This window comes from Antennarius striatus, chromosome 16, assembly GCF_040054535.1.
Source record: "Antennarius striatus isolate MH-2024 chromosome 16, ASM4005453v1, whole genome shotgun sequence".
Taxonomy (NCBI): Eukaryota; Metazoa; Chordata; class Actinopteri; order Lophiiformes; family Antennariidae; genus Antennarius; species Antennarius striatus.
The window spans coordinates 1,148,914-1,164,316 of NC_090791.1; the positions used below are offsets into that span (position 1 = coordinate 1,148,914).

Below are 15,403 nucleotides of genomic sequence, written 5' to 3' on the forward strand. Positions count from 1 at the left end.
ACTCAGGCTGAAACTGGAGGAAGGAACTGCTGCTTGTCATCAGGGAATATATTCCCATGATGCAACAGGATCATGTCCTCATGACCCTATGTTGACATGTTCATCATTTGGGGATAGAAATGTTCAGACGTAAAATTGAGCAGAATCATTAAAACAACACATAATAAATAAAATACAGGTCCAGGTCGTTTCGAGTTCAGTCGCACTGATTATACGTCAGTTTTCAAAGAATAAAAATCAAGTTTACGTCGTTTCACTGGAATTAACGTCTGTCCATCACAAATGCTGAACTCTAAAATCACTAGAAAACCGATTAAAGCTCATAATATCATGTTACTGTACAATAAATCAGAATAAAAACATGTCATATTAAAATACGTACAAGTAGTTCTAATACATACCTTTAAGTGTCACTCATGGTTCACGTTTTAATCCAGATTATTTTACGGTAAACTTTAGTCCTGATAATTTAATCCTTGATGAGGAGAAGAAGAAAACACTTCAAGAAACTCTCCACCAGTTTTTAAGATCATCAACAACAGCAGTCAGAGTCACCGTTGTTGATCCACTGTAGCATGTAGCATGTAGCTTACCTTTAGAGTGACAGTTAAGGATCCTGGAACTGGTTTCTGTCTGCAGATGGAGGTGGGATCACACCTGAAGCCATCCTGGGACTGAATCCACTACCTTCTCACCTGCCAGGATGGATTAGACAAAGACCCCACCCCCCCAAAAAAACAAAAGCAAAAGTAGTCCCACACCTTTTCCTGCCTCCCACTCTCCCCATCCACCTGGATCAGTGACAGGAAGTAGAATTCTCTCTACAGCCACCAGTCCCATATGGTCTAGCGGTTAGCATTCCTGGTTTTCACCCAGGCGGCCCGGGTTCGACTCCCGGTGTGGGAACTACTTGTATTGCAGTTTCAACAAGAGTAAAAGAAACAATCCTCCTGGGTTTGTTTTAGAGTGGCAGTGGCTGCGAAACGGAGCGTGGCCGGTTCAAGACCCTCTCCCTATTTGTGTGTGTGTGCATGGGCCTGTACGTATAATTTGTGTGAAAATAGATTTGAAAGAGGGGAAACAATGATTTTCTAGCGGTTATGATTCTGTAGTTTAAAGTCGTGGACTAAAGACTCTGTGGCTCCGTCATACGGATTCATTCAGCTTTTATTGACATAAATAAAAGGTGAGACGAACATGAACTAATTAAATTAATTAAAGCTTCAAATACTAGATGAGATCATTTTTTTCATTGTTCCAGGAACCAAATGCGGGTTTTAAGAAAGAAGATTGACTAAAACGAACCAGATGGTTTGAACACGACGCCGTCCTGACAGGAAGCTGGATATGAACGTCTCCAGGGAACCAGAACAGACCCAGACCGTGTCTGTCGCCCCCTACTGGTCGGCCTCTGCGTTGCTCCATGCAGCAGCCGAAGCCTGAGTGAAGGAGCTGTGGGAGGTGCAGCCCAGAGCGGAAACTGGCCAATCACGGCCTGAGCTGCTGGAGGCTGGGCAGAGAGGAGAATGGGTTAGTTGGTGATGGGGGGCATCCTGATGGGGGGGGGTTCAGATGAAGCATGAGCAGCCACACCCTTCCTCACCTGAGCGGCTGCAATGGGCGCTCTTGGCACTGATTGGATGAAGGCCGCTAAGCCCCGCCTCTGGAGAAGCAGCTGGTTTGTATGACTTGTTTCTGTCTTTAGCTTTGGACGAACCTGCAGACGTCAGACGAGACAGGAGTCACCAGACGGAGGTTCAGGGGAGGAGCGTCTCACAGGAAACGCTCAGAAACGAACGCCACGGGAGAAACATCCAAGAGTTTATTATCCCTACTCAGCAAATAACAAAGTTCAATTTAAAGAAGTGGATTTATTGAGCCAATTCTGAACCGGAAACACTTGTTTCGGACAAAAGAAGGAATTTAATTGATTTAATTTTAATTGAATGTAAATAAAATCGTCAGCGGCAGATCTTAAAGCATTCAATAAATAAATATCTGAAGAGCAGCTTTAACATGTAAAAAAGAAAAACAGACCGTCTTTCGATGGAATTGTGGGAAGTTTGGTTTCTGCATTCTTCAGGACGGGGGCGTTCAGACGACCTTTGTAAATGTGGCCGTCCAGACCGATGATGTCAATTTCCTCTGACTGAAATATAAGTGAGTAATTATTAATGTTCCACATCAGAGTCATGGAGGTGACGCTCCAGAGTCACGCAGCAGCTTACATGTGAAACAACCAATCAGCTGACTGCTGACAGTTTAGCGTCTCCTCACCTGTGTCGTGCCGTCCACCTCCGTCTGATGCTTCATGGATTGCAGGCCGCTGCGCCGCTGGCCGGCGGGGGTGATGGTGTGACTCCCCCCGCAGCTGCGTGTGATGGTCACGTGACTGTAGTCGGCCGGCTCGGGGAGACGCTCGCTGCTCGCTCACACACAAACGTCAAGACGTCAGTTCAGAGAATCTGAGCAGGTTCTTAAAAGTCATTTGAAAGACGGGAGGTGATGATGGCGGGGAGAGGATCTCACCTCCTGTAGTGCTGCCGGAACTGCTCTAGGGCGTAGACAGTGAACGGCCGGATGGACTTGTGAGCAGGGAACCCAGGTGAGGACGGCAGCGTCACCACCTGCCTGTGATTGGCCGGAGAGGAGAGGTTAGAGACGTTAATGTGTTAGCAAAGCTAACCTGGGGGGTCGGACGCCACTCACGGGCCGGGGCTGTACTTCACGACGGGTCGATCGCAGGACAAGCAGTGGAATCTGTCCACCAGCTGTCTGAGAACGACACACAGGAAACTCCATCCAGCAGTATGCCTACGAGACAGCCAGCTAGTGTGAAGCTAACACCTACTTCCTGAGCGCGGCGGCGTCCTCGAGCTCTGGCGCTCCTTGGGCCTGGAGCTTCTGGTGGATGTCCCTCCAGCGGCCCTCCAGCTGCTTCTTCATGGAGTCCAGCTCGATCCTGTTCAGCTGCAGACAGACCAGCGTCACGTGTCGCAGACCGCCACCGCCGCGCTCCCGGTCAGATGTCGTTTACCTTACACGCCATCTCAGTAGACAGCCGGTCGATGACCTGGTGCCAGTCCTGCTCCTGGCCGGTCACCTTGTTCAGCAGCTCATGGAACATGGAGCTCAGCTGATCGGTGACCGAGTCGAACTGCAGGCGGCTCACTTTGCTGTCCAGAGCGGATTTATCCGCCTTCTGCAGGCAGAGACAGAGAAACGTTCAGTTAAACATGTCCAGCAAACGGGTGATCAGACCGGCAGGATGCTAATAACATAGCATGATAATAGCATGATGATAACATGAGGACATATGATGGTAAGATGATAATGCAACATGAAAAAAACAAGAAATTAACAATAATGTAAAGTGATGACGACATGATATATTGTCATAACATGATAATAATATTATAACATGACAATAACAAGATAACATTATAACATAACATCATAATAGCATAATATGATGATAACATGATAATAACGTAACATGATAATAACATAATAACAACATTAGGACATAACCTGATAATAACCTGATGATCTAAAAGAATAATAACCTAATGACATAACATGAGAACCTATCGTAATAATAACATGATAATAACATGATATTGGAGTAACTCCACTGGTATCCAGTAAAAAGCTAACTCCACTCACGATCTCGCTCTCCACCAGCTGTTTGTCGGCCTTCTTGTCCTCCAGCTGCTCCATCGTCTGGAAGAGTTTCTGTAGAAACTAACGGGGGTCAGTTCAACCCAGAACAGCAGCAGTGAAACACCACGTTCATGTGAACCATCAACCCTCTGGGTCCCGAACACGCGTTCACCGTTTGACATCAACACATATCAGAATGTTGTGTTTGGCAGGAGCTAACGCTACTGCTAGCTCTATAGCCGACCTCCAGGAGGCTCTGCCTCTGCCTGCTGTCCTCACGCAAACATCTGGTGCTCTCATGCAGCTTCTCACACTCCGCCTGCAGCTGCAGCATCATCTTCCTCCCGTCGTTCACCAGCTCCAGGTTCTGAGACACACACACACACACACACACACAAGCAGTTGAACCCCACGACCATCACAGCTCAGTATCAGGATCAGAACAGACGCGGTGGGGATGGTCGATGTTCTCACCCTTTCCTGCTCGCTCGTCACACCTTCTATGACGGCTCTCTGCTGCTGCAGCTGATCTTCCAGGTCCTTCAGCGCCGCCTGAGAACCTGCAAGAAGCACACAGGTGTGTGTGAGTCTGGAACCAGACACACTCCTTCTTCTGCTGCGGTTTAAACTGTGGATCAACAGACAGGAAGTTTCATTCCTGCTGCTCTTCTTCCACACCAAACGTCTCACTCAGCAGTTCTTCTGTGTTTGTGTGTGTGTGTGTGTGTGTGCACCTGTGCCGGCGGAGTGTTACCCTGGTTACTGATGAGCTCTCTGAGGTCTTCCAGCTGTGACTGCTCTACGTTTCTTTCCTCCAGCTCCGCAAGTCGGGCTTCCAGCCCGTCAAACTTCTCCTTCAGGGTCCCGATGCTCCTGAGGGCCTCCACCGTCTCCGGGTAGCGCTCTGACCCCTCCCTTGAGAGGGGTGTCCAGTCAGCCATCCCGCCTGCATCAGGATGACTCACCTGCGGCTCGCCCGAGGCCTCCGTCACTTCCTGGTTACTCAGGATCCGTCCAGAAGCCGACGAAGACGTGGGCGTGTCCGGTCGGTCGGCATCCTCCACGTGTCGGGGGGGTGAGGGCGTTCTGGTGTGACAAGTGAAGATGTTCAAAGGTGTGTGTGAGGCTGGATCGACGCCCCCTGAACTCACAACTTCCTGTGAGAGGAAGTAGAAACGTTAAACGCTGAAGCTGGAGACGGTTTGACGGTTCGCAGCAGCTTCCAGCTTCAATCACGGGCTGGACGTTACCTCCTGAAGACGCCCCCCGTCCCTCAGCAGCGCCGCCTGCAGGACGTCCCACTTCACGCACTCGCTCAGCTCCTCCGGGAGTTTCTGGACGGCGTCCTTCAGGGAGAGCTGCAGGAGGAGGATGCAGGAGGTCAACCTTTATTTTAACGTCTGGAGCAGAAAAGCAACACGAACGGATGAGAAGAAACAGCAGAGAGGTTTCTGCTGATAAAAGTCACCACAGCTTCCTCCAGGGCGTCCACACGGCGGCAGCACGTTGTCACCGCGATGACCGTCTCCGCCTGAGCGTCGACCATCTGGACAGAGAAGACGAGATGGGGCGTGTCAATCACTTCTGTTAGCATCTAGGAGATAAAACCTCCGTGGAAAGATTTATGGCTCAGATCAGGCTGGTGTCCCTCAGGGACTCAAGGACGATTGATTGGGAATCTAGCTGACCTTTGACCCCAAATGCCAGCAGCAGAACTTCAACAGATGAGGTCAAAGAGCGCGAAGCAGGAGTTTCACATGAGGCGGGTCGAGCTGGTGTCCGGCTGGTAATCCGACTTTTACCAGGATGTTTGTTTCCACAGAGAGCATCAGGGTTTGTTGGCAGGGTAAATGTGTGTGTGTGTGTGTGTGTGTGTGTGTGTGTGTGTGTGTGTGTGTGTGTGTGTGTGTGTGTGTCACACAGGGAGACAAAGGAAATTCCTGAGCTGTGTGTGAGTTGGTGTTTAACCTCCGTTGAATGTGCCTGGACATGAACCGATGCGTAGCGACCTTCCGGCGTGAGCGACCAGCGGCGCGTTACTCCACGGTTCTTCTCCAGTTCTACTCTCAGAAGGTTCTATTGTTTCACACATCCATCCAATCAAGCGTCTATTCTCAGCCAAACACTAACATAAATTCTGTCAGGTTCCTTCGCTTCCTGCTGATGCGAAGCTAAAAGAATGTTGATGATCAAACAAACTTTCAGGAGCTTCTCGTCTCGCTGTTACGGTTTCCTGTCAGAAACATTTTCTCCTGTGGTTCTGGATCCTTGAACCTCATGAACCCCCTGCTCTAAACAACAGACGACACATCCTGGACAGAGCCCAGAATGAGCTCACCACCCCCCCACAGGAAAACGACCCCCCGGGTGGCGTCCTGATCCGGGTTACTCTTTAAGCTTTTAACAGTCAGACATTAACTTGAGCTGATGCTGAACTTTGAGCCTCAAATGTTGCTCAGCTGTTCTGACAGTCGCTATGGGGACGCTAAAATGTGGACATCGACGTGTGGCAGCGCTGGATCCTGATTGGACGGGACACACCAGCTGACCCCGACGATGTCCTCGGCGGACATGAATGATTCAGACGCAGCATCGCCTGCACCCGTCGCGCGTCCTGCTTTTCACCTGAGGCCCATTCATCCCTGACAACCAGATCATCTCTGCAGGGGGTTAATTACCCCCTATCGCAGGGAGGGAGTGGGGGGTGGGGGGGCAGGAAGAGGTGAGACAAAAAAATGAGATGGAAAGTTTGTAATGAAGTCACAGAAACTCCTCAAAGACGTTCTGCTGCAATTGAATTCAACTAATGTTTTAAATTAAGGCTAAAGGAACCGGCGCGGCACCGAAGGTCTCCCCCTCCGGGGGAAACGTCCTGACAGAAACCTGAACAGAGGTCATTTGAGATATCAGGGTGGCGCCCTTCTCCTATTGTCCTCTGCTGTCAGCAACGGCTTAAATACAGCGCTGAAATGTTCAGCGCAGCTCGCCAGAGAAGAATTAGAGAGTCCCTTTGGCTCCGGCTCAGGCCGAGATCCAGATCCATCACTCACGGTCCAAAGTTCATTCAGGACGCGCAGATCCTTTCTGCACTTCAAGCCTTTTTTAAGCAGTATTTAGTTGAAGGAGGAGGAGGAGGAGGAGGAGGTGGAGGAGGAGGAGGGACGCCCATCCATCAGAATCATGGTTCTGATGAAGAGCTGATGGAGGAAGGTGGTGATTGATGACATCCCAAAAAAAAAATAAATCAGACTGACAGAAATGCTGCAGCCTGACCTGAGTTTAGCACCTGAAGCATCCGGTGACGTCACAACAGCTGATGTCCTCATCCATCAAAACAAAAGCACGAACTTTAACATCACCTACACGTCACACCTGAACATTAGAGCACTGACAAACAGGTGTGTGTGTGTGTGTGTGTGTGTGTGTGTGTGTGTGTGTGTGTGTGTGTGTGTGTGTGTGTGTGTGTGTGTGTGTGTGTGTGTGTGTGTGTGTGTGTGTGTGTGTGTGTGTGCGCGTACCTTGGACACGTCCTCCTCGCAGGTTTGGACGCGGAGCCTCCACTGCCTTTCACCCGGGGCGCCGGAGGAAGGGGTGGGAGATGGGGAGGACGCTACCGGCTCCTGCCGCTCTGAGCCCGGCTGAAGCTCCTCCTGCTCCCCGCGGATCGCGGTCACACCTACCGCAGCATCAGGATGCCCGTCGCCGGGAGGAGTGTCCTTCCACCCGGTCTTCATCTCCCGGATGTCCAGCTGTCTCAGGATGGCGTGGAGCAACGCGTGGAGGGCGCTGAAGTTCACGGTCCCACTCTGAGGCGTCCCGATGGACAAGTTCAACAAGTCAAACAAACTGACGTCCGACATTCTGCTTTCTGTCCGACCGGAAGTCCGTCAATTAGTAGAAGTTAAGCTAGCGCTAGCTCGGCTATCCGAATTAAACTATCACCGCTGTGTCCATTTTTTAACCAGAAAATTCCTTATTGTCACGGGTTTCTGTTGGTTAATAGTGGAAAAAAAAGTGGCTGAAGTTGATAAAAGAAAATTTAAAATAATTGTTGAGTGTTTAGAACCTCTCCACATCGCACCGGCAGCAGTAATCACAGAGGCTGCTTGTTGAACGTCTGACGTTCAACAGAATATTAACCTGAGCAGGAGCAGCCGCCCCTCCCGTGTTACCGGAAACATAATCAGCGAGCCTTCAAAATAAAAGTTCGAAAATATATTCGGAAATTAAGCCTTGATGAAAATACGCAAAACAATCCTAAAAACGCTCTCATTTAGATCTGATAATAGAAAATGTAAATAATGTAATTTTTTAAAGTAAATTGTTCAATAAATATTTATCAGTCTGCTGTAAATATCGATGCGGACTTTGAGCGCCTTTAATTTGCAGCTAATAACCGGATGTGCATTTTAACTTCGCTGGTGCCTTGACACCAATCATTGGTCCGGATTTGCACGTGTCAACTCGCAGCGTTACCAGGCAACAAGCGGCAGTCGAGCTTCGTTCTCTGACCGGGAGATAAACAGTATACGGATTCCCATCGGACAAAAGCGTTCTATTCATTTTGATTGAACTACAACCAATAAAATAATGAGTATTTTAATTGGAACAATTATCATTATTGTACTAATAAGCTACACAATGCCTCATAACGGTTTTCTTTCTACATTTTACATTTCACTGGATATTATTTAATATGAAAAATTGCATTTATCCCATATAATTTTTATTTTTTCCCAAGCATTTCATCTGTACAGTTAAAACACTTGTTTAATGTTCAAAATATTTTATTAATAATAAAAACAAGCACACAAAAGATTGGGTGCCATATTTAATTACTACATCCATATATAAAATTGTCAGAGTACACATGCATGTCCCTTACCACCCTGCATCATTCATTTGTGAGCAAATCAAAATTTGAAGGCTTCAGTTAGAAATGAATTAACCAGAGGTGATGAGTGTCATAAACAAACTTAAACAAAGGGGAAAAAGCAGCTCAGGTTCTGGGTCCCTGACCCCTTTTCTTCCCCTGCTTCATAAGGTTGTCAGGAAAACAACTTTTCTTGAGGCCTACGTTCATCTTCATGTTGGTTTGGCATAATTTCAGTTTAAACATGAGTGACAATTAAAAAAAAACATTAATCTCAGACCAGCAGTCAGACAGTGGAGGTCTTTGGTAACTGATCAGCACAGATTCATGTGACCGTTTGGGTGAGGAGATTCACAGTAGACAACATTTGTGAGGTACTGATATTAATTCACTTGTCATCAACACTTTCAGAGTCTGTGAGGTTCAACAAACAGCATCAACACGTTACTGAAACACGACACGTGTTCCGTGTTCCACATCACGACCTCACATGAACAGCACTCTGAGGCCGTGACGCGTCTAAAACTCAACCTGTGAGGAACGTCATTCAGCCAATCGCTGACCGGAATTCAGTTGGAACCAGAGCGGTTAGCTGTGCTGCTAGCGTAGCATCACTAAAACCTACAGGTGAAAAAAAAAAAACACGTTCCGACTCCTCTGTGTTTGACGTGATTGCACGTTATGAGGCGGGGAGATGTACCAGCAGAGAGGAGAGAACGTGATTTTAATTTTCTGGCACAAAGACAGTTTTGAACTGATCACACTTTCCTGGAATGCAAACTCACAAAACATCAGAGAAAAAAAAAGCACTTATTGTAGGATAAAAATAAAAAAAAATAAAGTTTTTTTAACTGTTCCCTTTTTCCTGCTTATTCCCAGTGTCTACTGATGACTGTGTGACCGAACAGAGACGACAAACAGCAGGAAACGCTCGGCGGTCTAAACGTGTCCCTTAGAGAAACGACGATGTTCTGAAGAAAACAGAAACATGAACAAAAGCAGCGAAATGTTAGTCCGTCTCTAAACGCTTCCTGTTGTCTGCAGTCTGAACATCATTGGTTCCTATGTGATGATAAATCTCTACATATAGTGTCTACGTCAGATAGCAGGGTGAGTCAGAATTAACCACTGTGTGTGTGTGTGTGTGTGTGTGTGTGCTTGAGGCGATGACAAGACACGTCAGTGATGAGATTTTAAAGGAACAGTTCACCCAAAAAACGTAACGTCAGCCTGGCGTCCATCAAAGTTTCCTGGAGTCTCAGAGTAAAACAGGAACGACTGAAGACGATGGCGACAGCTTGAGTTTATAAATTCTAATTTACAGCTTATTTTAAGCTAAAACACTCGCTGTCATGGGGAAAAAAACGCTTCCTTTACACCCTTTATAAAACAAAGTCCTTCCTGCAGCTTCGCGCCCGAACAAGCCCTGAAACTGTGATTAGTGAGTCAGGAAGTTTAAAACTGGATCTATCCGGTGTCCAGCGGTGAACGTAGCTGTGATTAAACGTTTAGCTTCGAGGCTAAAGCGTCGGCTTCATCTAGAAAAGGGTGTAAAAGAAATTAAATCAATCTGGGCTGAACTCTGGTGTTTGTTTCATCAACTGCTCTCCATCGTCTCCAGAACGTTGTGTTACTGCAAAGCTCCTGCAATGAGGACGTAGAGACATGATCGCGTCCCTTCAGGAGGAGCTGGAGTGGATAACGGCGGCGCTTTTGGGTGGACTGTTCCTTTACGGCTCGTCGTCGGTCAGTTATTTCATTTTATCGACGACATGAAGGATCTTTCTGTCGGTTTGAGCAGCTGGAGTCAAAGGAATCCGCCGACTCGCTTCAGGTCGGCATCGTGGATCAGATTTCTCCTCCTCGCCTTCAGCGGCGGGACGCCGACACACCTGACGTCATCTGAATCACTCCCCCCACGGCGCCTCTGGAGGGGGGGGGTTAGCCCAACGCTTCATTTTGATTAGTTTCAATTTCATGTGTGCAAAATCAGAAGGAGGCCAGGAAACACCTGACCTCCTGGTACCTGCTGATCGGATAAGTGTCCCTCAGTGGTTGGCCGGGGGAACCGTCAGCGCCCCCCCCCCCCCACCCCCCCGGGGCCCGTGTGGACTGTCAGCCTCAGCAGGACCCGCGTCAGATGCTGTCGTAGTCGGATTCCCTCCTGCCGGACGCGGCCACCGTCTCGGCCATGAAGAAGGTGAGCGAGCCCAGGAAGCCGGTCAGGACCAGGATGAGCAGCTGCCAGTGCAGCAGCAGGTAGTTACTGTAGAAGAAGGCCAGGGCGGCCATGATGGACTGCAGGGGAAACACACACACAACGTCAAACCTCTTTTAACTGATGCGGTTGCCGTGGTAACAGATGTCTCACTCACCTGGATGAACTTGAACACGGCAAAGGCCGGAGCGCTGTTGTCCCGGAACAGGAAGCCGATGATGCTGAGGAGCTGAGTGTTGAAGCAGCTGTCGCCCAAACCCAACAGGAAGCTGCAGAACATCGCCACGCCGACACTGAGACACACACACACACACACACACACACACACACACACACAAGTGAAATGACCCGTCTGATTAAACACATCAAAGAATGTTTCGCAAAAGAAACTTTTCAGACTGATCCACGTGCCGCCCCCTAGTGGTCAATAAAGGAAAGTCTTACATACCGCCACAGTGGAGGAGGATTCTGTGTTTGTTTGTTTGTTTGTTTGTTTTAGCGTCATCTCATTGCATTTCAGAGGAAAGGTTGTCCCTCATGTGTTCCTACCCATCATGTGTGAATGTTGGGTAATTAATGTGTGATGGGGGGGGCGCTAACAGCCAGGTGCGAGCACAGCATCGGGGTTCGATTGAGCGAGCCTTGCGGTGTGTACCTGGGCGTGATGTAGGACCGCAGGTCCGTTCCCGCCTCCGGGGCGATCGGAGCGTCGGCGGCGATGTTCAGTAGAATCAGGTAAAAGGCCAGGAAGTGAGTGACGAGCCCCAGCAGCACCACCGGGTTCCTCCCGTAGCGGTTGCATTTGTTCAGCATCCCGAACACGCCCCCCCCTGCAGAGAGGATTAAAAACAAATGAGCGGCCGGCTCCTCCCCCTGTGGTCACGTGACCACATGTAGGACTCACCTAAGATCTCCCCGAGGCCGACGCAGATGCCGGAGATGCCGATGAGACTCTTGGCGTCTTGGCCAAAGCGCGTCATGGCGCCGATGCACGTCCCGTACACCCCGCTGTAAAAAGTCAGCTCTAGGCCTGACAGAGAAAAAACAGACACGTTCACACTCGTCGGACGTCACATCCAACGCCGCATCTGACCTCTGCCGTCAGCCTCACCTGTGTAACCGATGGAGACGCTCAGCAGCAGCATCTCTTTGGTGACGAACATCTTACAGGCTTTGACTGCGGAGGAGAAGCAGGTGAAACGCGCCGGACGGTCGCGTGGACGGAAAAACTTGGATTATTTTACACAAACGTACCGAAAGCGTCCAGAGCCTGAGAGCAGAGGCTGGAGCGAGGAGCGCTGCAACGACAAGAGGACACATTATGACGCAGACATAACTCCAGGGGTCTATTTGTTCCGTCTCGTAGGCCCGTATTTTTCTCCTCGGACGTTTCCAGCCCGTCCCGAGATTGGACTCGGTTTCTGTAGCGACGGCAGCGCCGAAGAGAACAAAGGATAGCATTTACAGCTAAAGGTCGCCTGTCGGCGCCGCCAAAAAAATATCATTCCTGCTGGGGGCGGGGAGACCGAAGCGACCATCCGTCTTTTAGAAAAGTATTTCCAGGATGTTTCCGTGACTCTGTGGGGACGAATGATGTCAGGAGACAAAGGAAGGGGCTTCAGCAGGACGCTGGTTCACATCCGGGGCCCCAGAGCAGCAGCTACACATCACCTCTGATCAACGGCTGCAGCCACGACCCTGAACGCACCACCACCTCCTTCAGAAACGGTCTTCATGGGTCAGAGGTGGACTTTAGGCCCATTAGTAACCCTCAGGGCTCCAAGGACAGACAGACGGACTTTCAGTCAGGCTGACGGGTTTATCCTCAGTGAAACAGACGAAGGGGATCAGATTAGCCTTTGATGAAACACAGGATTCTCATCATAAATAAAAAGAACCGTCTGAATAATTTTCCACATTCCCCGGACTTTTCCATGACCGGAAAAAAACCAACAGAATTCTGTGACTCTATGGACTTCTGGGAACGCTGTGGGAACGCTGTGGGAACGCTGTGGGAACGCTGTGGGAACGCTGCTGACGCTCACCTGGAGTTGCTCTCTGAGGACTCGGCCTGCAGCTGCGAGTCGGAGGCGTCGGACTGATCGCGATCGGTGTCGGGGTTTCGGATCAGGAAGAAGAGGAAACAGCCCACCAGGCTGATGACGGTGAGCGAGATGAACACCGTCTGCCGGTCCTTGTCTGAGAGACACAACATGAGTCACACGCTTAAAATGAAAACCAGAACTAGACAGTGACGCCAACATGTCTGTCCTACCCGTGATGTGGACGTGTCCGTGCCAGGCGAAGTAGATGTAGAGGTTTCCAAACAGTAAGCTGCAGAGAGACGAGCGACGTTGAGAACGTGCCCCAAACAGGCCGTTCCCATAGAAACTGATCTACAGTCAGAGCTTCACCTGAACTGCAGCAGCGCCCAGAAGATGCCGCTGTTCCTCCCGATGGTGGCGTCGGTGGAGTTGATGGCGAGAACGTTTCCCTGAGCCGTCCACAGGACTGAAACACAAGATGAACCACATGGTAAAAGGGAAGGGGCGGGGCAGGAAGCCGTCGTTTGGAGGCGTTTCTTTACCCGCCGCTCCGATGCCCACCAACACGGAGCCGATGTAGAAGCTGGAGGTGTACGGGTAGATGAAGACGGCGATGTAGCCGCTGCAGGAGACCAGCGAGAGGCATGAGAAACCTGAGTGGGAAAAGACAAGCGGAGCGATGGGCGGAGACGGTTCACCTGTACAGAAGCCCACTGAAGAACATGGACAGCTGCGGTCCGATGAGCGCCACCACCGAGGGAGCGATCAGGTTGGATGCGGAGAAGACGCCGTAAATGATGGCCATGCTGCAGGAGACAGGACGGACGGTCGTTACGTACAGCCAGCAGCTCGTAGCAGCTAGCTGCTAATCCAGTGATGTCATTGTTTAGGTGCTAATGCTGCTGTGATATCAGTCAGGCTAGAAATCATAATCTGAGGTGAAGTTATGACATCATGAGGCAGTGAAGAGAAGGTTCTTCCTAAAAAGGGGTGACATATAACCCCAAACTTAGAATGACGTAACTTTCTAGTTGCCCCACGTCTATAGAAAGGATAACAGTGATTTTTTTCTCTTCCTTTGAGGTGGGAAGCCTCCTGAAACCCCCGCTGACTCGTACAAACCAAAACTGAAAGAAAACTCAACCAAGATTAAGCTTCCACAAAGCCTCAAGTTTCTGTGGTCGACGTGATTGCAGAACTTCACCAAGAAGACAAGTGAGCGGGCGTCTGCTTTTTACCTGGTGTAGCCGCTCCCGTGGAACTCGGTGCTGTTGAAGCTCTTGATAACCGTTTGCTGAAAAGATGAAGGAAGAAGAGGAGGAAGAGGAGGACAGTTAGTTCATCTTCTCTGAAGCTGGAACGTTCTTCGGTCAGTCCCACTTACCTCTATGTTACCGCATGTTTGAAAAGCAGTAAACATGAACATGAAGCCGAAGCCGAGGACGATGATGTTGAACAACCTCTTCCCATCGGGATTCATTTTGTCAACTCTGTGAGGAAATCAGAAAGGAATCGACTGTGGAGAGCAGAACACCTGAAAGAGAAGAGACGGGAGAACAAGAGATGATAATTATGGGATAGCATCAGTTATCAGATTCTATTACATTTGGAGACAATCAATCCCGGTCATTTATCAGTTGTTTTTTTTGCTTCTATTAACTGAATTACACAAGAATAGTTAAAACAGAACAATACGAGTCTTTTCTCACAGGTCTGAACTCCTTCTATTGATTGATGCTTTATTGATTACTGCAGGGTGTGAATGGTTCGACCCCCTGAATGTCAGATCAGACCTGCTTCTCAGGCCTGGACCTTCACAGATTAACTCACTTCAGAATTCTGACCAGCCCCGCTCGGTTTACCTGGAAACACGTGTTACCATGTCAACAGGAGGTTCTGTGACGTGAGGACCGGGGACGTTTCCCCATTTCTGACCCAAACAGACGCGTCGGGTCGGGTCGGGATGAACTCACCGGCCCGGTTGGAGCTGTTCGCTGCCTTCAGCTCCGTGTTAGCCGTTCGGTTCTTCAGCTAACATAACATGGTGTCCCCGTCGTGTAGAACTGGTTCTCCCCCGCCTCGGGTTCTCCTCGGTCTCTTCTCGGAACCGGTAAACAGGAACCTTCCTGAGTCTGAAGCTGTCATGTGAGGAAATCAGCTGACTGCCGCGTCACCGGCCATCGACTGTTAGCGTGTCAGCATGCTAGCGCCGGGTTACAGTCGTTCTTGTTAACAACTAACACTAATTTATTAACTTTAAAGGGTCTTTAATTGTCTTTAATAACCCCTGAACAAATACTGAAACGTATTTTTCTAAACGAACAAAAATAGGCAAGTTATACCAGGTTCTAATGGAGGACACGCTGTTGTTAGCAAGAAAGCTACGGAAGTGACATCACTTCCGGTCCCCAAATAAAATAAGTAAAATACAAATAAAATGCAGAGTTTAGTTAAGAAGTTATAATACATATAAAATGATGCCTCCCAAAATTTCACGTAATATTTTAAAATTTGTGTCTATTTTTATGTTTAGAGTAAATAAAAGTAAATCGACCAGGAAGCGCTAGAGCTCTCTCTCTAGAAAATAGATTTGTCAACAGAGGG

General features: G+C 49.1%; 2 protein-coding genes and 1 non-coding gene across 7 annotated transcripts; 1 reads left to right on the forward strand and 2 right to left on the reverse strand.

Annotated features, from left to right (window-relative positions):
* Positions 1 to 401: 401 nt before the first annotated feature.
* LOC137610106 (glutamine-rich protein 2-like) lies at positions 402 to 8,237 on the reverse strand. Of its 5 annotated transcripts, XR_011038409.1 has the most exons (16): positions 7,182 to 8,237; positions 5,132 to 5,209; positions 4,914 to 5,021; positions 4,418 to 4,820; positions 4,138 to 4,223; positions 3,908 to 4,030; positions 3,667 to 3,735; positions 3,038 to 3,202; positions 2,852 to 2,970; positions 2,710 to 2,775; positions 2,530 to 2,631; positions 2,278 to 2,422; positions 2,038 to 2,149; positions 1,604 to 1,717; positions 594 to 1,510; positions 402 to 475 (listed from the first exon to the last, which is right to left on the reverse strand). XR_011038409.1 is itself a non-coding variant. In XM_068337556.1 (15 exons), exons 1-15 carry the CDS (start codon positions 7,521 to 7,523, stop codon positions 1,398 to 1,400), a joined length of 2,145 nt encoding a protein of 714 aa, XP_068193657.1. In that variant the 5' UTR covers positions 7,524 to 8,237; the 3' UTR covers positions 411 to 1,397. The 5 variants fall into 5 exon arrangements, 3 of the variants coding, with proteins under 3 accessions (XP_068193658.1, XP_068193657.1, XP_068193659.1); XM_068337556.1 differs by having other exon boundaries at positions 411 to 1,510; XM_068337558.1 differs by lacking the exon at positions 7,182 to 8,237 and adding an exon at positions 5,352 to 5,460 and having other exon boundaries at positions 412 to 1,510.
* Positions 835 to 906, forward strand: trnae-uuc (transfer RNA glutamic acid (anticodon UUC)). The gene has a single exon. It is a non-coding gene; the product is annotated as a tRNA-Glu (tRNA).
* Positions 8,238 to 10,655: 2,418 nt separating the features above from the next.
* Positions 10,656 to 15,382, reverse strand: mfsd11 (major facilitator superfamily domain containing 11). Its single transcript, XM_068337578.1, has 14 exons — positions 14,773 to 15,382; positions 14,184 to 14,333; positions 14,038 to 14,093; positions 13,498 to 13,605; positions 13,342 to 13,421; positions 13,169 to 13,265; positions 13,030 to 13,088; positions 12,800 to 12,953; positions 12,009 to 12,052; positions 11,866 to 11,931; positions 11,659 to 11,784; positions 11,410 to 11,584; positions 10,912 to 11,047; positions 10,656 to 10,834 (listed from the first exon to the last, which is right to left on the reverse strand). Exons 2-14 carry the CDS (start codon positions 14,277 to 14,279, stop codon positions 10,673 to 10,675), a joined length of 1,359 nt encoding a protein of 452 aa, XP_068193679.1. The 5' UTR covers positions 14,280 to 14,333; positions 14,773 to 15,382; the 3' UTR covers positions 10,656 to 10,672.
* Between the last annotated feature and the right edge of the window lie 21 nt (positions 15,383 to 15,403).